Below are 19,793 nucleotides of genomic sequence, written 5' to 3' on the forward strand. Positions count from 1 at the left end.
AGTTGGTTAAGCCTCCAACTCTTGATTTCAGCTCATGTCTTGCTCTCAGGCTCACGGGATCAAGCCCCACGTAGGGCTCCACACCCATGATCCTCTCTTTCTGCTCCTCCACCTGCTTGTGCACACATGCTCTCTCTTTCAAAAAACCCAAAAAGCAAACAAAACAAAACTAAACAAAACTCAAAAGCTTCCTGTCTATGTGGCGGAATCTTTACCCAGTAAACCCATTTTCCTGTAATTCTTCAGCATGATATTCTGGAAAAAGGGCCCTCTGACCCTGGTCCAAGCAACTCCATTCATATTTGGTGATGTATACAGCCATATTCTGGAAGGTCATTGAGTCCTGAAAGAACTCATAGAGTCAGTAATCCAGTAGCTCAGAGCCAGACAAGGGCAGTGTACAAGGTTGGGTTGAAAGATGCTCTGGTTCTTCTTTTGGCAGCTTGAATTCATTGCTGAATGAAATGAATGAAAACTGACTGACCCAGAAAATTATCTTACCTTTTTCTGATTTGTCCTTCTTCTTCTCTTTCCCAAATCCTACAACCAAAGTGGCAAACTGCAAAGGTGATGTTATTCTCAGAATAGACAAGTAGAAAAATCACACCTAAGTAGTTTAAGGTACATCTGTTGTTTGAAAAAAAAAAATCCCTCTTTATAACTATTCCATCTCTCTCTAAAATTCAGTTATTTGAAAGAGTTACCTAAAATAATTGAAACTATTCACCCTCCCAAATAAATGACTTTGTAGATAATCACCATCATTGAGAGGTAAAATTGTTGGGATCACTACCATTGGAGCCTTGTCTTTTCCACTGTAGTGGACCAAAAGAATAGTTTAAAGTTATTTTTCGTTATGCTTACTCCCTCTGCCCCTGCCTATGCCTCCTGCTTTAAAAAAATCTCTTGGGGGGATCCCTGGGTGGCTCAGCGTTTTGGCACCTGCCTTTGGCCCAGGGCACGATCCTGGAGTCCCGGGATGGAGTCCCGAGTTGGGCTCCCAGCATGGAGCCTGCTTCTCCCTCCTCCTGTGTCTCTGCCTCTCTCTCTCTCTCTCTCTCTCTCTATCATAAAATAAATAAATAAATCTTTTTAAAAAATCTCTTGGTATCCTTATCACACTAGTGAAATTACTCTCTCTAAGCTCACCACAAATGACCAACTGGTGTTAAATCTAGTGGCCTATTTTTGGTCCTTGTTCTATTTAACATCTTTGTAACTTTTAAAATAACTTGTCCACTGGCATCAACTGAAATCTTGTCTTGGCTCTCAGGACACCAACTTTCCTGGACTTGCTTTTGGCAGCTCCTGTATCCACTTCTTATACTCCTTGTCTCTCTTTTCTTCTTTCTCTCTTTCTTTCTCTCTTTCTTTCTTTCTTTCTTTCTTTCTTTCTTTCTTTCTTTTCTTTTCTTTTCTTTTCTTCCCTTTTCTCCTTCTTCTTCTTCTTCTTCTTCTTCTTCTTCTTCTTCTTCTTCTTCTTCTTCTTCTTCTTCTTCTTCCAAGTTTTATTTATTGATCTATAGAGAGAGCACAAGGAGGGGGAGCAGCAGACAGAGGGAGAGGAAGAAGCAGGCTCCCCACTGAGCAAGGAGCCCAGTGTGGGACTCACTCCCAGGATTGAGCCAAAGGCAGACACTCAACTGACTGAGCAATGCAGCCCCCCTCTTCTACCTACTTCTGAAAGGTTTTCTGGTTCCTGGAGTTCTGGCTTCTATTTGTACAATCTCTATCTAGGTATTCTTCCTTCTACATATTTAGAGAACAGTTCACCCTTCTCTAACGGTTCAGCAAGCTAGAAACCTAGTAAGTAGTCACGGAGTCCTCTCATTCTCTTGTCTTCCATTTCCGTTTTGACTGCCAAGTTCTGTCCATTTTATCAGAGAAATATTTCCTCCCTCTTGTGTCTTCTCATTACTTTCACTGACAGTGCATTAGCCTAAGTCTTTGTTGATTCTAGCCTGACCTATCACCATCTCTTTCAAACTCATCTCTCTGCTCCCCAGAACAGCCTCCCCACTACTGTTGCAAGATCTGCCATTCTAATAAATATGGCAGATGTCCTTCTCATAAAAGGATTTTCTCTGCCTAAAAAACTGAAGTGTAAGCATCACTGTGTGGCACACAAGGTCTCTGATTTCTGCAGCCCCTGTCCTCTAGTCCTCCCACAACACTGTCCCTCCCCCACCTGGCCCTTTCTCAAGACTACCTAGGATGTTCTGTGTTCCTAGAATTCCTTTTCTCACCTTCTCCACTTGCATTTCTATACTTTAGAATCCTGGTTCGAATGTCAACTCACATTTCTTCCCTGAAGACTTTCCTAGCACCTCAGGCCAGATGGGTAATCCCTTTTCAAATTGGCCTTTGGCAGTCTGTTTGAATGGTAATGACAGTTTACCTTTTCATAGGATGGTCGTTATTAGGTTGCCTGCTTCTTTACTTTCATCATCTCACATTCCCTCATTATAATAGATTCACTAGGAAGGCATATTTTTACCCTGATTTTTCAGTTGAAGAAACTGAAGTTTCACTAGATTAAGACAAACTGACCATGGTCACAACTCTATAGACAGTGGAGGCTGTTTTATTTTTCCACTATCCACTGGTCCCCAAATTCCAGCGTGCATCAAAATTACCCACAGGGGTTGGCAAGAACACCGACTGCCACCCCACCAGCAGATTTCCTGATTCAGCAGGTGTAGGAGAGGGCTCCAATAATCTGAATTTCTTTTTTTTATGATTTTAAAATTTTATTTATTCATGAGAGACACAGGCAGAGACATAGGCAATAGGCAGGCTCCCCGCTGGGGAACCCCATATGGGAATGGATCCAGGATCCTAGGATCACGACCTGAGCCAAAGGCACAGGCACAATCACTGAGCCCCCCCAAGCGGCCCCAATAATCTGCATTTCTAAACAATTCCCAGGTGATGTCTATTCCCCTGATCCTGGGACTGCACTTTGAGAACCACTGTTTCACACCTTTGCTTCTGAAAGCACAGCTGCAGCATCCCCTGGGAGCTTCTTAGAAATGAAACATCTCCAGCTTCACCCTAGCTCTATCACCCTCTATGTTTAACGATTCCAGGTGATTCCTGCGCACCCATCACACACTTCTGTACCGAGACAGACCCTAAAGGGGACAACACGTAACTTTTAATTTACAGAGGGCGTCTCTGGGTGAGCAGGGAGCAAGCATCTCGGTCACCCCGGGGTCACAGGGGCGCCGGGGGTAGGTTCGAGACTCCCGGGCCTCGCCGCCGCCCGCCCCGCCCCTCACCGGGAGCCCCACCGGTTAATTGGCCATCGGAGTCCCCCGCCCCGGCCGCCCCTCCCCCGAGCCCCGCCCCGGGCTCCGCTCGGCCCCTGCCTCCCCGGGAGGCGGCTGCGCAGAAGCCCTCGCGGCGCGCTCCTACCCGCCGCCGCCCCCCGGCCCCCGCCGGCGGCTCCCGGGGTCCTTCGGCCCACCGAGCCGTCTCCCTGGGGCAGCCCCGGGGGGAGACACCGACTCCTCGCTTCCTCGGGTGCCAACTTAACCGCTATCCGGAAGGGCACACTCTCCGCAGTTCTTAGGGTCATGCTGAGATCTCCTGTGGTTACTCTCATTCACGCCTCAAACGATGCTTGGACGCCGGGCCTTTGGCAGAGAGATGAGTAAACCCGGTCCCTGTCCACACCAAGGACTGCAGGCCTGGGTGATGAACTCTGTACCTCCGAGGAGCTCGAGGCGCGGCGCCGGATCGAGGAAGGCTGTCCTGGAGGGTAACGGCCCCGGTGCTTGGTGAATGGAGAGCGTTCCGGGTGGAAGAACGGTGGCTGCCAGGAAAAGGTCTTGCCGTGCAGGACGTGAGGGTGCCTGGAGTTGAAGCTGGGAAGGTAAGCAGGGGCGACCCCGAAGGGCTTCGTGTGCGTGGTAAGACATTTAAACAATGTTCCGCGTAGCCCAGACAGTATTTTTAAGCAGGACATACAAGCTCTGATTCGCACCCTTAAAATACAACACAGCCAGGCTGGGTTAGAGGAGGAAAAAAAAGCATGGTGACAGAATGGAGGTGGTAGTGGCCCGACATTCATTTATCCGTTAGCAATCTTGTCTCTTCTGTTGATGTAACTTGCATAAGAGAAGGACTGTGTCTGTTTAGTTCATTTCTCTTGCCCAGCATTCAGAAGAGTACGTGACACACAGTAGGCCCTGAATATTAGTTTGTTGGGTGGATGAATGAATGAATGAATGAATGGGTGCAGGGTGGATAGGACTTAAGTGATTAGATAGCAAATGAGAGTGGGAAGTAGAGGTAAGCAATCACCGAAGACTAGAAGAACACAAATAGTGGAGCCCTGTTTAGTGGGTGTTTGGGCTGCCCACCAAGATGCTATAGGCCAAAAAGACCAGAGCAGGCCTGCAACCAGTGTAGTCAAGGAAGGGGCCCAGGGCCCAGAATGTGCTAACAAGTACCAGTTCTAACTTTTAGTCCCAGCAACAAAAAATGTCAGTTTCCCTTCTGCCCACTTAGAGGACCAAATTTGAGAAGTGGATGCTTTTGTTTTGTTTTGAATATTATCATCCACATGCAAAGAATCCAAATGACTGTGCCTTTAAGACTGTTTGTTATTTCATTATATTGATGTATCCTCATTTAATAAAACCATTCCCTGGTGTTGTTTGTTGTTTGTTTACTTCCAGAGATAATGCAGGAATGAATGTCTTCATGTTTTGCTCTTCCTTCCTTCCTTCCTTCCTTCCTTCCTTCCTTCCTTCCTTTCTTTTTGTTTATGTTTTTGTTTTTGCTTTTGTTGAATATTTCTACAGGAATAGATTACTAGTCAGATAATATTACATCTTTTAGCTCTTACTACATATTCCTTTATTGCTTTCCAAAGAGTTAATGATGGCAACAGAAATATTTACTTATGCAACATTTACAAATTGAGTATCTACTGGTGGTGAGCCCTGAGTTGGGCCCTAAGTGCATCATAGGAGCAACAGAGACATAGACCCTACTTCTCATGTAGCTTCTAGTCTCAAATGAGAGGGTGTCATCCATCAAGTTATCACACAAATGTATAATTACAAACTGACAAATAGTGTGAATTTAAAATACTGGCCACTACCCAAGACTGTGAAACCAGTATTACAATATCAGCAGCATTGGTGGTAGTTTGTGGGGTTTCATTTTTAATCTTCCTACTGTACTTGAAACAAATGGTTTCTCAGGATTGCTTTTCCTTCTAGGTTTCAAATTAACCTGAGTTGTTCCTAGTTTACCCTGGTGCTTAAGGGAAGTCCTCTACTGTATATCACCAAAATTTTACAAATTTACACCTGAATTTCTTCAAGATGAATAGCAGAGTGTACTTAGGAACTTGTCCTATCCTCTCCTCTTCATTCTTTAACAGACTCCCCATATCAAAGTCATTTCATTTGGAGCTAAGTAGAGAATATCCCTTGCTGACCTAACTCACAAGGCTATTAAGAGAATTAAAATAGATAAATAAATAAAGGGGCTTTGCAAACATGAAAGGTGTTTGGATCACAATTCCCTGCATTTGCATCCCCCTCTTTACTATGTTCACTTTATTTCATGTCTATTTGACAAATATTTATTGGACCTCAATCTTGTGCCAGGTGCTAGGGATGCAAAGATAAATAAGATCCAGGCTCTGTCCTCATGGAACTTACACTGTGCCCTGGAGCACTGTGGGTGAAGGTGAAAAGAATGAAAGTCACTACCTACCCAGTCCCCTCACTGCACAGCACAGGTGCCAGAGGAGTGAACATTTACCTTTCCCATGTTTTGATGTTCCTGCCCATGACCCACAGCACATCTTCCCCCTCAGGCACACCCAAAGGATGCTCTAAGTATTAAAAGATTGGACCATCTCTACAAGTAATGGGGTAACAGCTTTTCTTTAAATTCACATTTTAAGATTTTTATTTATTTATTTATTTATTTATTTATTTATTTATTTATTTTACATTTTAAGATTTCCATAGTATCCCCTATTCATATGTATTCCAGTCTCTGGGTGTATGGTTAACAGGTCCAGTTGTCAATCCTCTCGTAAGTCAGCAGAGGCCCTAAAAACCTTGGTACCAGGTTATGGTTTTGTGACAGGCACCCAAATGTAACGTAGCCTCCAATTTCCTAGACTTAGAGGGGGTGAGGCCGGAGGGGAAGTGATCCCCCAAACTTCAAGATCATGCCAGGTTCTCCACCATCCTTTTTCTGTTTTTCCAGCCCAAGGGCTAACCACCAAGACATAGGCCCAAACTCTATTAAGGCAGCCTCGGTGGAGGAGGGCACACGCGCGGCACCCGCGAGGACAAACGTGGGACTTAGAGCTGTCGGCAGGTGGGGGAACAAGGTGGTCCGGTCGGAGCGTGCGCATTAGTGCCCCAAGGTGTGCGCTGACGGCGCTGGGAGGAAGGGGCGGGGCGCCACCGGCAGTGGGCGGGCTTGGCATCAGCTGCGTGAGGTGATTGGCTCTGCGCTGGGGAGGGGGCCTACTTCCGCCGGACGACGGAAGTGGCTCTCCAGCCCTGCCAGTAGGCCATGGAGACGGTGGCACAGTAGCGACTTAGGTGTGAGGATTGCAGGGGCGGCGGCCATGGAGGCCGTACTGAACGAGCTGGTGTCTGTGGACGACCTGCTGGTGAGGCCTGGCCCCGAGGGAGGGAAAGGGAACCTTCGGACGGGCGGGTCCCGAGGAGAGTCCGGTTGGGGCCAGACCCTCTACCCAGCATCAGTTTAGCCTAGAGAAGCCGAACTACGGCTCCCGGCATCCTCTGCAGCGCCCTGCCCCTGCCCGGTGGTTCTACTTTGTCGCGTACCCTAATGGGAGTTGTAGTTTCCCGGGCCACCACGCCCCAGACTCAGGGCCTGCTTGTCTGGCGTGGAAAGGCTGACAGGTTCTGGGCTCGTGCAGGAGTTAGGTCAGAGTGCGGACACCTTCTTCCCCCCTCCCCACCCCACTATTCCTTTAGTGTCGGGAGAGTATAGAGACTACCTTGAAGTTTCATATAATGCGGCACGGTGCTAAATGCATTGCAGGTCGTATCTCAATTTTTGTAGCTCTAGGAGGTGGGCACTGTTTTAATTCCCATTTTGCAGATAAGAAAAGGTCCAGACCCGACCAGGGGGCTGGTTGGGGGAAGCAGCCACCGACGAGGGATCGCGTGGGCTGTTGTTGAGCAGTTCTGACAGCATGTTTACTGTTTAGCCGCTCCCGGTCAGCTGGTTCCGGAGCGGTGCCTGGAGCCGCCACCAGGTGGCCCTTCCGCTCGGTACCACTAGGGGGAGGGACACGGACCGGGGTACTGTCCAAGGAGACAGCCCGCCGCTAAGAAGCAGGATGCCTGGGTCTGGGTCCAAGGGATGAAGGTAGCAGAACCTGGGAGGCCAGATGTCAAGATCCGCGAGGGAAATGTGGCAGAGACTGTGGAAGATGGGGTGTGACTGGGAAATGGACACGCAGGGCCTGGTAGAGAATGGCGTGCCTCTTCATTTCTAAATGACTCCTCTCCTCTCCTATGGCAGAAGTTTGAAAAGAAATTTCAATCTGAGAAGGCAGCAGGCTCCGTGTCCAAGAGCACGCAGTTTGAGTATGCCTGGTGCCTGGTGCGCAGCAAGTACAACGACGACATCCGTAAAGGCATCGCATTGCTGGAGGGTGAGGTGCTAGGCTACGCGGCTCTCCCCTTCTCTGCCGCCATGGCCTCGTTCACTCCCTCCATCTAAAGTGCTGGGATCCCTTTTCAACATGGGACCCTAGAGGAGTCACCTCACAGTTAGTTTCCCATAAACACCTGCAACAAAGGGCTGCCCCTTAGCCTGGCTTCTCCCAGTGTGCTTTTGGCTAATTACCACCTCATCCCTGTTTTGCCAGTCAGCGCAGGACAGTCCCAGCAGGACTTAGGCGATCTGGTAGTTGACCATAAGGAACTTGTTAGAGGTCACACAGCTAATGAATTAGTGGCTGAATTAGGACTAGAAGCGCCTGTCTTGTGTGTCCCAGTCCCTTGCTCCTTGTCCCCACCATGTTGCTTATTCAGCAGCTGTTGAAAATTTTTCACGAGGGTGGCGTGGAAGAAGTGCAGAAGACAGTCTCCAAAACCTGTGAGCAGATGGTCCTTTTTTTTATTGGAATCCTACTTCCCCTTGGTTTGGGATGGGTCACCATTTGTCAGAGGTACGCAGCACATGAGCTTTAAATTTCTCTGTGCCCTGCATCCCCTTTCTCTTGGTCAGTAATCATGTACTAAAATGGTGTACAGCCAAAAGGTGGCCATGGTAAATCTATGAAAACAAGAATCTTTTCTGATGCAAATCACTTCCACCTATGTTTGCCCCTTTCGCTCATTCAGATTTTTCAGGTTTCCTGCAGAGCAGTGCACAGCTGTAGGTGTGGTCTCCTAAGCATCGCCAGTCCTGTTGAGGAGACAGGACAGACACTTGGGAAGATTTGTCAACACTTGCCAAACTACTTAGCCACACAGATCCCATTGCACAGCATACAACTGAGCACATAAGCCTATGAGAAGTCCCTGAATTAGGAGAGAGTCAGGTTGCATCATTCAGGGAATGCTAATTGAAGATGAGTTTCTTTCTTTCTTTTTTTTTTTTTTTTGAAGATGAGTTTCAAGTTGCTTTTTTTAAAGGGGGAGGGAGTGCAGACTTACTTGAACACTAATCTGGGCAGCAAACAAGGGCAGTGAGAATGCACAGCAGGTGCCAAAGTGAGTCGAGATGCCTTTGGCTTCTCCAGTGCCTTGATTTCCTCTCAGTTTACTGAGATGAACCAGAGCTGACGGCAGTATTGAGATCAGGGTGTTGATCACCCCGGTGTCCAGCAGCCTGGGTCCACACTGCCTGAGAGGTCCGACTGGGAAGTCGAGAGTCACTGGAACTGAAACGGAAGCTCAGGACAGTGACTTTCTCCCCGGATCATACAGGGAGTCAGAGAGTGGAAGGGGTCCCTGACACACAAGCACTAGGAAAGGTGAGAAGTAGTTTTCACCCTCTTCCCTTCCCACCTTCCCTAGAACTGCTGCCCAAGGGGAGTAAGGAGGAGCAGCGGGATTATGTCTTCTACCTGGCTGTGGGGAATTACCGGCTCAAGGTAAGGCAGATTGCCCCTTTTCCTACCCCTCCCTACTTGGGTGGGCCACCGGCATCCTCTCATTTCTCCACCAGGGGAGAGCCCTGGCCATTGGGAAGGCCGAAGAGGGCCATGGGCAGGGGGTACAGAGGTGCAGGGTGATGGCAGGCCAGGTCACTGAGGGAAAGTGAGAGCCGAAGGATCCAACTGCCAAGGGTGTGGGGAGCAAGGTGACCTCAGGTTGGGGTGCAACCCCAAGCCTTGGGTTGTTATCTCCCCCATCTTATCACCCCCACACAGTTGGGATTGTTTGTGGACTCTACTCCGTTGGGTGGGGCTGGACTACAGGAGGAGGTAGAGAGGGAGGAGCCCCCAGGGCCAGCAAAAGGAAGGCCACTCGGATGGGCAGGAGGAGTGCTAGAATACTGAGGGTGTGTGTGTCTGTGTGTTTTCCCTGAGTGCAGGAATATGAGAAGGCACTAAAGTATGTGCGGGGGCTGCTACAGACAGAGCCCCAGAACAACCAGGCCAAGGAACTGGAACGGCTCATTGACAAGGCCATGAAGAAAGGTGAACCCTTCCTCTCTGCCCCCTCCACTTCCTACACTTCCTACTCTCCTGTCTGCCGGGCCCCGTCATCACCCCCGGGTGCCGCTGGGCTCTTGGTTAAGTCCAAGTCCTTCCCCCAGGCCTGGGCTCTCTGGTTTCCCTTGAGATGAGCCCCCTACCCCACGCCCCCACCCCCCACCAAGCACTTCCCTCTTGGTCCCTCCAAGCCTTGGATCCCCTCACCTCATGACATCTGTTGAGGAGCATCAGGTAGGGTTCCTGGGGGTGCTGGGCTCCTGACAGTCTCCCGTTTCCCTTCCTAGATGGACTAGTGGGCATGGCCATTGTCGGAGGCATGGCCCTGGGCGTGGCGGGCCTGGCTGGACTCATCGGACTTGCTGTATCCAAGTCCAAATCCTGAATGAGACCACACCTCCACCTCTGCCCAGGGATATGTTGGAGACTGTAGAGGACAGTCGAAGAGGGGGGACCCATCCATCCTTGCTGTCCTTTCCATACCCTGTCACTGCCCACCGGCCTTCATTCTTCTTTCCCCAGAGAATTGTCCAACAGCCCCAAACCATGTGCTCCGGAATGAGTGTAAATAAAACTGGGCCTTGGGTTGGGAACTGCTGTTTCCGTGTTGAGGAAGGGGCGGGCTCCACTAGGCCTAAGGGTGGGGGTGCCCCGGGGTCCTTTCTTGCCTGCTGTGGCTGGTGTGGGCTTCGTCTTTGTCTGCCAAGCTGCCCAGACCCCACACCCTTCCTTCCTCTTCCCACCCCCCACCTCCAAAGCTGGCAGCACCGAGACAGGGATGAGGCCTCGAATGGTGCTTGAATCCCAGGAAAGAGCAGTGAGTGGAGGCGGGAGGGCAGAGTGGAGGGAACAGGCCAGGATTTATGTGTCCGTCTCCTTTGACCCACACAGCTGCATCTCAGCACGTGGACTTTTCCACACCAGGGGGGCCCCCACTCCATTTCCGCCAAAACCTCCGCCCTTCCCTCCTTTTGTCTTCCTGTGGCCCCCTCCCTGTCCCCCCCTCTATCCTCCCCACCACCCAACTCCCACCCCTGTCCCCTTAGGGGAGGGGCTGCTGCCCAGAGGCAGGAATAGGCATTTGGCATGGGGTCATCAGAGTTCTGGAGAAAAGTTTACGAACTTAGGACATCCCAGCTGTAGGCTCAGAGATGGAAGGTCGGGACCCAGTCCCCACCCAGCCTGCTTGGCCCCACACCCGCCTCGTGCCAGGCTCAGCGTGGGCCTGTCTTGCTTCACTGCATACCTCTCGTTCCACAGCCAAGCCAGCCTAGCCTGGAGGGATTGAGGAGGCACCTGAGGGGAGCTCAGGGGAGCCTGACACCGAGAGGGGGGCCATGGGGTGGGGGAATACACTTGGCCAAGTGATGTGGTGCTGCCTGGGGGTAGCCTCCGTCCCCTGTCCCTGGAGACTGAGCCCCTGCTGTGCTTGCAGGAGAGCAGAGCTGCCCTGGCTTGGCCTAGGGGTAGGAAATGATACTGTCCACACCGGGACAGGTGCTTAGCCTTGGCTTGGGGTGGGGACCCGAAGGTTTTGAATCCATCGTAATTAATAGAGCTGATGACAGTTCTGATAACCGAGCAGCTTAGATTACCCATAGGATCACATTCTGGGCTTGTGGTTTATCCTCCTCAGTGGCCCTTGGCAGTAAGATCAAGCTCGGTGCCGAGAGTCAAAGATCAGCACAACAAGGGGGGAAGCAACCCACTGGTGGCCTCAGCCCAGGCCTGCAGTACCCGGACCCGGGGTGGTCACCGAGGAGGGAGCGTTTCAACTTGCAGGAGCTTTTGATCTGGGGTCACAGGCGAGGAAGCTGGTTCTAGCTCACAGAAGCAGAAACAATCTCAGCACAGGGCTGACTGCACGCCTGGGTCCCTGGTAAATGGTGGGTCTGGTTTGATTCTGGGTTGGTTGGACTCCAGGGCAGTGGGTTTCTCCCAGATACCCTGTTCCCTTATCCAACCATCATCTTCCTTGGAGGAAGGAAACCCTGGGTCTTTTGTGTTTCTTTTTTCTTTTTAGATTTTATTTATTCATGAAAGAGAGAGGCAGAGACATAGGCAGAGGGAGAAGCTGGCTCCATGCAGGGAGCCCGATGTGGGACCCCAGGATCATGCCCTGAGCCGAAGGCAGACAGACGCTCAATCGCTGAGCCACCCAGGTGTCCCCATCTTTTGCATTTCTTAAACTCTTCTCACCAACATCTGGGAGGGTGGCTCTGCTCCTCAGCTGCTGCCCTACCAGAGGTCTGTCTGTGGGCACTCTGTCTCTGCCTCTCCGTCACCCTCTTCTCCCATGTTCTGGCCCCCGATGAAAGCTGAGTCAGACATGCTTCCCCTTGGCTCCCACCGCCTCCCATGGGGGCCCCTCCTTGGCCATATCCGTTAGTCACTCCCAGAAGTCCTCTCCGCCCCCCTCCTGGGGCGGGGAGCCCAGAGCAGCCCAGAGGCTGGGGGAGGGGGTGGACTTTTGGCCCGTTTCGTTTATTCCCTCCATCTCTTCGTCAACAGCTGCCTGGTGCTCTAGGCTCATTCCTCTGCCCGGACCTTCCGGGAAGCAAAGAGCCAGAGAGAGGGCCGGGGCCAGAAACCAAGAGATAGACCTGAAGCCCAGACTGCCGCTGGCCCCCCTTTCTCTTCAGCTTGCCTGAGCAGTCCAGCTTAGCCGAAGCTTCTCAAGTTCCCCTGGGGCTCAGCCCCTCCCCTTCTCTGGGGCCCCAGGCGCCCCCCCAGGGCCCTGCATCCCACCATGTCGGTGGCTGTGGAGACCTTCGGCTTCTTCATGGCAGCCCTGGGGTTGCTGATGCTGGGGGTGACCCTGCCAAACAGCTACTGGCGAGTGTCCACCGTGCACGGGAGCGTCATCACCACCAACACCATCTTCGAGAACCTCTGGTTTAGCTGTGCCACCGACTCCCTAGGAGTCTACAGCTGCCGGGAGTTTCCGTCCTTGCTGGCTCTCTCTGGTATGGGATGGGGAGAGCTCCAGGGGGTAGAGGGTGGCAGGAGGCTGGGGGAGGGAGAGACCCCTGGGGAGGGTGGGTGCTGCCCATGGTCGGGCTTTGGGCACTGTACTAGTAAGGGAGGCCTAGATCAAGCTGGGAGGTGCTTGGGAGTGCTGGGGGCAGCCCCCTTTCTGGAACTGCAGTAGGGACCTCATCCCACGTGTCCCCCTGCCCTAATGTGACACACCTAGTGGTTACAAGTGCAGGCACCAGGGTCAGCCTGATGGGTGCACTTTGCTAGCTCTGTGCCCCAGGCAGGTGATAAAATGAGCTTCATTTTTCCCACCTGTAGAATCCGAGTAACCACTGGCTCAGGGGACGGTTATGTGTTGGGATAAAACATACGGAACGTTAGCATGTTGTGTTAGCCTAGTACAAACACGACTGATTTCAGCATCTTAGCGCTGGGGTGGGAATGCAGGGGTTTGTGGGATGCAGAGGGTGCCCTGTCTTGGGTTCTTGGGGTTGAGACACTTAAGAGCCTCAGGCTCTGGCGGGGGCACCCGTCCCACTGCCATGGTGAGTTCTAAAGGGCCCTTTTAAAGGGAGTCTCCCTGCAGCTCAGCATCCACTGGAAGCAGGTAGGGGTGTGTGCTGTGCGTGTGTTTGGTGTTCTCAGGCAGTGTATTTTTGTAGTATTTTGAAGCGGCTGGAGCCTACAGCTCTTTTGACCCAGAAAGGTTCCCCCTGGTGGTGGTAGCATCTTCCTGCTTCCCGCTCACCCTAGGAGTAGCCACCAGCATGCCCCAGGGGGGTCCCCCTTCCGCCCCAAGCCCCACAGCGAGAGGGGAAGATCAGAGCCATCTTGCTCTCGTCCCGTACTGCAGGTGCAGGGTATGGACAGAACTAACGCCAACACTGGGTTTGGAAATCCCCCAGGAATGCCAGAGATGCTCTAAGAAGTTAGGGGATCTGTGTGGGTCTCTAGGCCCCCACTGTTCCCAGAATCTCCTGAGACAGCAGTGGGGGCGTCATGCCTTCATCCCTCTTCCCAGGCCTTAAGGCAGGTGCCCCCCAAAGCTCCCTATAAAGCTGAGTACCGTCTAGGCCAGAAGCACAGAAGGCTGGGTGGCCAGAGGGGGCCTGGGAGGCAGCCAGCCCAGCAGCCACAGCCCTTCCCTCCTCACCCACCCTCACCCACCCTCACCCACCCTCACCTACCCCGTGGTTTGAGGAGGGGCCTTTGCTGTGAGCCTGTCCGCCAGAGAAGGGCCCCGCTTGGAACTGCTGACGGAGCGGTAGGAGCATTCTTGAGGCGAAGGGGGGGGGGGGGGACGCTGCCCCGTATGGGGGGTCATCCGGGTCCCAGCCATGGTGCTGGGTTCCTCCCTCAGTGCTGTCTACGATAGCCTGGTTGTGCCAGGGTTAGCGGCCTCGTCTTACTGGAAAGCCGCAAGGACGAGCGTTAACCCGCCCAGAGTCCCACAGGTGGTAGGGGGGCTGGAACCCAGGTAGCCGACACTTCCAGGGTGATTCTGGTCCTGAAGGGGGTCCTGACTCTCATTTTTTAATCATGCCCAGCCCTTGCTCCCTGGGGGCCCATCAATAATCTCTCCCTTGTCTACCCTGGCTGCCTGGGGACCCAGAGCTGGTCAGCCCCGGGTAGAGTCGTGGGTAGAGTGGCGTGGATGAATGTGTGTGTAGAGGAGGCAGGGGAGAGGGCGGGAACTCCAGAGGGAGTGGCTGGGAGTGAGAACGCGCTCCAGGGAACTTTGTCCCTCCTCCCAACCGCCAGCCCCGGGCCACTTCACATCTTCCTGGCAGGGACCCAGCCTCTCCTTTAGCACCGTGGCGCGGCCCCACCCGGGAAGGGGAGCAAGGTCCTTGGAGTGCTTGGCAACTATCAAAGACAGAGAAGGGGGAAGGGGACCAGGAACGAAGCTGGCTGTTTCCTTCAGCTTTGACAAAGGGGAATCTGAGGCACCAAACATAACATGAACTAGACGGGCTTGGATTGTTCCTGCGCCCAGGTATCCCACTTTGCAGATCAGAAATGGCCTTCATCCTGTGACTCATGGGCCAGTGCTGCCCCCTGCTGGTTGCTTCGGGAGAAAGCTCAGTTCAGGCTGCCCAGGGCTGTGCCAGGCACCAGGTGGGACCCAGAGAGAAGCAGATGTGGGCAAGGGGCTGGGGCGCTTGAGTGCAATTTCTGTAATTCACAACAGAGCGTGGTGGCGACCTAACAGAGCAGTGTTATCAGCTGGGGGTGATTTTGTCCCTCAGGGATCATTTGATAGTGTCTAAGCATTTTGATTGTCCCTCTTGGGGCAGATTGTTGCTGACACCTCATGAATAGAAGCCAGGGATGCTGCTGAACGTCCCACAATGCACAGATGACCCCCCAGAACAGAGCATCATCTGGCCAAAGTGTCAGCAGTGTCAGGGAGAAAACCCATCATGAAGCGCCCCAAAGCCAGGTGCAGGGGGAGCAAGGGTTGAGATTCCTTGACGCTGAGGTGAGGTCCTGGGAAGGAGACCCCATCAGCCAAATAGGGCCTGAAGGGGAAGGAGAGGACTTGAGGGCCTTTATGGGCTAAGACCCAAACAGGGGCTGGTTGTATGTAAGGGGCTGGTTTAGTGGTGGAGCGGGAAGGGGCCAGCTTAGGGACCCATGGCTGCGCCCCACCTCCCCAGGGTACCTCCAGGCCTGCCGGGCGCTCATGATCACCGCCATCTTCCTGGGCTTCCTGGGCCTCTTCCTAGGCATGGTGGGGCTGCGCTGCATAAACATTGGGGGCATGGAGCTCTCCAGGAAGGCCAAGCTGGCGGCCACCGCAGGGGTCCTACACATACTGGCTGGTAACTGGGGGAAGGTGGTGGGTGTGCCCTGCGTTGTGTGTGTGTGTGTGGGGGGGGGGGCTTCCTGGGATTCCCTGTCCTCTCCAGCTTGCCACTCCCAGTGCGTGTCTCACCTTCCCCGTGACATAGACACCTGCCCTCCCTGCCCAGTCTTCCCTCTTCCCCTGCTCACACCAGCCTCACTCATGCTCACCAACTCTCTTGACTACAAATCAATCCATCAGCAACGTTTATTGAGCACCAACTAGGAGCCAGGTATGAATGAGGTGTGAGAGGGACCCCAAAGGTGAGTGAGCATCTGCCCCCAGAGCTTACAGCCAGCCTGGGAAGGTCAGAGTCAGGGGTGTACGTGCAAACCCACAGCAAAGAGGAACGATACTGTAGGACTGGCCATCTTTTCAGTCTGTAAAACACCCGCATCCATCGCCTCACCACAAGCCCGCGAAGTAGGGTGGGCACGGCCTCCTCCCAGCTGTGGAAACAGGCTCAGAAAGCTCAGGTGACTTACTGGAGGAGCCCCCGGAGAGGGCCAAGGCTGGAGGTCTCACAGTAGTCCAGGGGTCTCACTGGCCTCACGCCTTCACTGCCCTGAGTGGCAAAGGCCTGTCCCAGGCTGGAGGGTGTGGGGGTTGGGGAGGCCGAAGCAACAGGCATCAGGGCAAGCTTCGCAGACAATTGCTGGGGCAGCTGGACTTTCCAGGATGGGCAGGATTTGGATGGGGCAGATTCCACGTGAGTCAGCTCTGATCAAGACGCTAGGCAGGTCGGGGATAAAGAACGGACCAGGGGAGAGCCTGGGAGACTAGACATGAAAGAGGGGCTGCCCTCGGGACCCTAGGAGACAGAAGGGCCAGGACCTAGGGAGGGGCGGCAACTTGCTCTTGGACTTGCGCCACCCCACCCCCACCCCCCCGCCGGGCCTGGGGCTGGAGCGTGGCCCTCCTCTCCTTCCCCAGGATTCTGCGGGATGGTGGCCATCTCCTGGTACGCCTTCAACATCACCCGGGAATTCTTCGACCCTTTGTATCCGGGGACCAAGTGAGTATGGGAGCCCCGCCCTGGGGGTCCTTGGGTGGGTGGGACGCGGCCGGGCCCGAGCCAGCGCCGCCGCGCACCGTCCCTGTCCCCAGGTACGAGCTGGGCCCCGCCCTCTACCTGGGCTGGAGCGCCTCCCTTCTCGCCATCCTGGGCGGCGTCTGCCTCGGCTCCGGCTGCTGCCGCGCTCCCGACGCGACCCCGGCCCCCAGGTAAGGGCGGGGCGGCGGGGGCGGCCAGGATTGGGGACGGCAGGGGCGGCGGCCGGGATGGGGGGCGGCAGCCGGGGTGGGGGGCGGGGGCGGCCGGGGTGGGGGGCGGCGGGGGCGGGGGCGGCCGAGGTGGGGGGCGGCCGGGATGGGGGGCGCGCCTCCGCTGACCCAGGCCCCGCTGACCCAGGCTCCCCTACGATGCCTCCGCGGCGCGGTCCCCCGGCCTCGTTGACCGCCTGCGCCCCGCGGCCTCGGACGAAGAAGGCGACAGCACCTTTGGCAAATACGGGAAGAACGCTTACGTGTAGGACGCCGGTGGACCCCTTTCCCTTCGCCTTGCCGGGAGCCGAGCGAGGCCGCGCTGACCGCGGCTGCGGGCCACGCCCCGACTCCGCCCCGCGCCCGGAAGCCACGCCCAGCTCCGGCCACGCCCCCTCCGCCTCCCGCCGCGGCCACGCCCCCTCCGCCTCCCGCCGCGGCCACGCCCCCTCCGCCTGGCCAAGATCCCGCCTCCTGAGAACTCAGCTCAGACTCCTGGGGCGGGACCTTCTGGGTCTGGGCGCTGGTTGGCTGAGGGGGCGGAGGCGTCCCCGACGGTTTGTATTCTGTATAAACACATGCTTAAATAAATTTGTACTATGAACTGTCCAGGGATGGAGTGTGACAGGAAGTGGCTGGCCAAGCAATGGGTGACTGGGGTGGCCCCCAGGGTCGTCTCAGTCTCTGGACCCCAGGCTGCACCTGTCCCTCTGTCACCTCTGGACTGTCTCATCTGAAAAAGAGAGAAGCGGTTGCAAGTGATTTCAAGAGTGTGGCACTCCGAATTACCGACGAGAGTCCCCAAGGAGCAGACCGAGGAAGACACAGCTCTAGGAAGCTGGAAGCGGCAGAGATTTCCCCTGGCCAGCCTCAGATAACAAGTCATTCTCTTCTCTCGACCTTCCTCAAGGAGACAGCTGACCCTGAGCAGAGTCCCTTTAGCTGTGTCTAAGAGTGGACATCACAAATTGACAAACCCTTTGAAATTGTGTGTTAAATCAGCCAGGTCTGGTGCAGGCAGATTTTCCTGGGGAAAATTCAATGAGGACTTCCAGAAAGGCTCTGAATGTCTCTCCACGGAGGCTTGCGTATCGGTGCTGTGTGCATGGTGACTCCGTGGTGTCCAACTCGGACTCCGCACTGGGTCACGGACTGGCTTGGAGACAGGAGAACGAGGCCACAAGAGAAAGGCCTGGAAAAAAAAAAAAAAAAAAAAGAAGCCTGGCGCCTGCTGGAAGGAGGGGGGCTAGGACTGTACCCTAGGCCCAGCAGCGCTGACCTGGTGACCAGTCACTGGGGGTGGCCTGGGTTCCGATCCCGCCCCTTCTTTCTCTTTCATCCCATCCACTCACCTGCACGGACTGTCCCCCAGGATGTAGAGACCCCCACATCTGCATTCTAACTGGGCCCTCCTGAGCCTCAGAAGTGCATACACTCCCTGCCCCCTCCCCCCGCCCCGTGTGTTTTCCCCAGGCTGGGCAAAGTCATCAAATTCATCACTGCCACTTCCTGTCATTCCTGTGACCAGCATAGTTGACTCCTGAGTCGCACAACTTGACCTCAGTCATCTCAGGCTTTCCCTTCACTTCCCCTCCGCCATGTCCCCCAGAGTCTATGGATTCCCCCCTGCCTCAGTGTTTTTCATATCCACTTACTTTGCTCCCTTCACTGGGTCAGGCCCTCATTCTCCCTTGCTCAGGAAAGGATTTCCCTAACTGAGCTTCTCCTCTTTCTAATCCTGTCCACATTCCTGTCACAGAGCACCATGCTTTGTGCTGCCTTGGCAGCTCCCTGGTGCCTCAGGAAAAAATCCCAAGACCATTAACACACTGCCTGGTCCTAGCCCACCTGCTGTCCCCAGTCCCTACTCTTCCTCCATACAATCCTGCTCTCCTAGCAAACCTGTTTGCTCACTGGCCTTGGACACACACTGGCTTGGGGTTTCCTAAGGGTCTACCCAGAAGCACCGGTGCTTTTTCAGCTGTGAAGAGGTTTCCTGGTAAGAAATTTGCTGAAGTCTATATCCTATGCCTCACACTTTGCTTCCATAGTTTGGGGATGTCCTGTTGGCCAAGCCAGTTACGTGGCCAAGTCAAGAGTCATCATGGAAGGGACTGCACAAGACAGTGGGTGCTGAAAAACTTGTTTTACAGTGGCCCCTAGTGTCACAACTACCCATCTACTGTGCCAAGCATTGGCCCTGTGGGGTTCGCTTTGTTAGCAAACCCATAGTGCGTTTCTCTCTCAAACATGTGACCAACACCTTAAGAAGGATCTCACAGTTCTGAGAAGCCATCAGAGTTCCTCAGGATGCCTGTACCTACCCCCCTACACACACCCAATGAAGGACAAAAGCTAATTCTAGGGACACCTGGGTGGCTCAATGGTTGAGTGCCTGCCTTTGGCTCAGGTCGTGATCCCCGGGGTCCTGGGATTGAGTTCCAGATGGGGCTCCCCGCAGGGAGCCTGCTTCTCCCTCCGCCTATGTCTCTGCCTCTCTGTGTCTCTCATGAATAAATAAAATCTTAAAAAAAAAAAAAAAAAAAAAAAAAAGCTGGGATCCCTGGGTGGCTCAGCGGTTCAGCGCCTGCCTTTGGCCCAGGGTGTGATCCTGGAGTCCCGGGATCAGGTCCCACATCAGGCTCCCTGCATGGGACCTGCTTTTCCCTCTGCCTGTGTCTCTGCATCTCTCTCTGTGTCTCTCATGAATAAATAAATAAAATCTTAAAAAAAAAAAAAAACTACATCTCCTGACGCCACCTGGACATGTCAGACACAAACTTCCACTCTGCCCCCTGCCCCACAGCTTCTACCTCCTTTCTCAGACCCCAGCCTGCCTCTTCTCACCCCTTCCCACTTTCAGGAAAACTAATACAAGGCAGACTTCACACCTGAGCATCTAAGTAGGTACCTTAACATGTGCACTAGGTTAAGTTTTGATTTCTTCTTCCTTATGCATGCATAGTCACGTGGCTATTAAGAGCTATCGACACGCTTACCCTTTTAAACAATACTGAT

At 53.8% G+C, this 19,793-nt stretch overlaps 2 protein-coding genes and 1 long non-coding RNA gene across 6 annotated transcripts; 2 read left to right on the forward strand and 1 right to left on the reverse strand.

The window, feature by feature from the left end:
- The first annotated feature begins 6,494 nt into the window (after positions 1 to 6,494).
- Positions 6,495 to 10,278, forward strand: FIS1 (fission, mitochondrial 1). The gene is made up of 5 exons (XM_038539207.1): positions 6,495 to 6,655; positions 7,540 to 7,672; positions 9,045 to 9,121; positions 9,565 to 9,670; positions 9,973 to 10,278. The coding sequence occupies exons 1-5, from the start codon at positions 6,611 to 6,613 to the stop codon at positions 10,068 to 10,070; spliced, it is 459 nt and encodes a 152-aa protein (XP_038395135.1). The 5' UTR covers positions 6,495 to 6,610; the 3' UTR covers positions 10,071 to 10,278.
- A 155-nt stretch (positions 10,279 to 10,433) lies between these two features.
- CLDN15 (claudin 15) lies at positions 10,434 to 17,518 on the forward strand. 4 transcript variants are annotated; one of them, XM_038539203.1, is made up of 7 exons: positions 10,434 to 11,847; positions 12,197 to 12,651; positions 14,677 to 14,782; positions 15,325 to 15,489; positions 16,446 to 16,527; positions 16,620 to 16,736; positions 16,924 to 17,518. In XM_038539203.1, the coding sequence occupies exons 2-7, from the start codon at positions 12,435 to 12,437 to the stop codon at positions 16,966 to 16,968; spliced, it is 732 nt and encodes a 243-aa protein (XP_038395131.1). In that variant the 5' UTR covers positions 10,434 to 11,847; positions 12,197 to 12,434; the 3' UTR covers positions 16,969 to 17,518. The 4 variants fall into 4 exon arrangements, with proteins under 4 accessions (XP_038395131.1, XP_038395133.1, XP_038395134.1 ...); XM_038539205.1 differs by lacking the exon at positions 10,434 to 11,847 and having other exon boundaries at positions 11,854 to 12,651; positions 15,394 to 15,489; XM_038539206.1 differs by lacking the exons at positions 10,434 to 11,847; positions 14,677 to 14,782 and having other exon boundaries at positions 11,856 to 12,651; positions 15,394 to 15,489.
- LOC119872142 lies at positions 15,696 to 16,773 on the reverse strand. Its single transcript, XR_005360560.1, has 2 exons — positions 16,645 to 16,773; positions 15,696 to 16,244 (listed from the first exon to the last, which is right to left on the reverse strand). It is a non-coding gene; the product is annotated as an uncharacterized LOC119872142 (long non-coding RNA).
- Positions 17,519 to 19,793: the final 2,275 nt, after the last annotated feature.

Source organism: Canis lupus, chromosome 6 (genome assembly GCF_011100685.1).
Source record: "Canis lupus familiaris isolate Mischka breed German Shepherd chromosome 6, alternate assembly UU_Cfam_GSD_1.0, whole genome shotgun sequence".
Classification (NCBI taxonomy): Eukaryota; Metazoa; Chordata; class Mammalia; order Carnivora; family Canidae; genus Canis; species Canis lupus.

Excerpts from the sequence above, each read along its gene's own strand:
- FIS1 (XM_038539207.1), top strand. The coding sequence starts at position 6,611 with ATGGAGGCCGTACTGAACGAGCTGGTGTCTGTGGACGACCTGCTG. Across the intron at positions 7,673-9,044 it reads AGGCATCGCATTGCTGGAGG|AACTGCTGCCCAAGGGGAGT; the intron begins GTGAGGTGCTAG and ends CACCTTCCCTAG. Across the intron at positions 9,122-9,564 it reads TGGGGAATTACCGGCTCAAG|GAATATGAGAAGGCACTAAA; the intron begins GTAAGGCAGATT and ends CCCTGAGTGCAG.
- CLDN15 (XM_038539203.1), top strand. The coding sequence starts at position 12,435 with ATGTCGGTGGCTGTGGAGACCTTCGGCTTCTTCATGGCAGCCCTGGGG. Across the intron at positions 15,490-16,445 it reads GGTCCTACACATACTGGCTG|GATTCTGCGGGATGGTGGCC; the intron begins GTAACTGGGGGA and ends CTCCTTCCCCAG. Across the intron at positions 16,737-16,923 it reads GACGCGACCCCGGCCCCCAG|GCTCCCCTACGATGCCTCCG; the intron begins GTAAGGGCGGGG and ends CCGCTGACCCAG.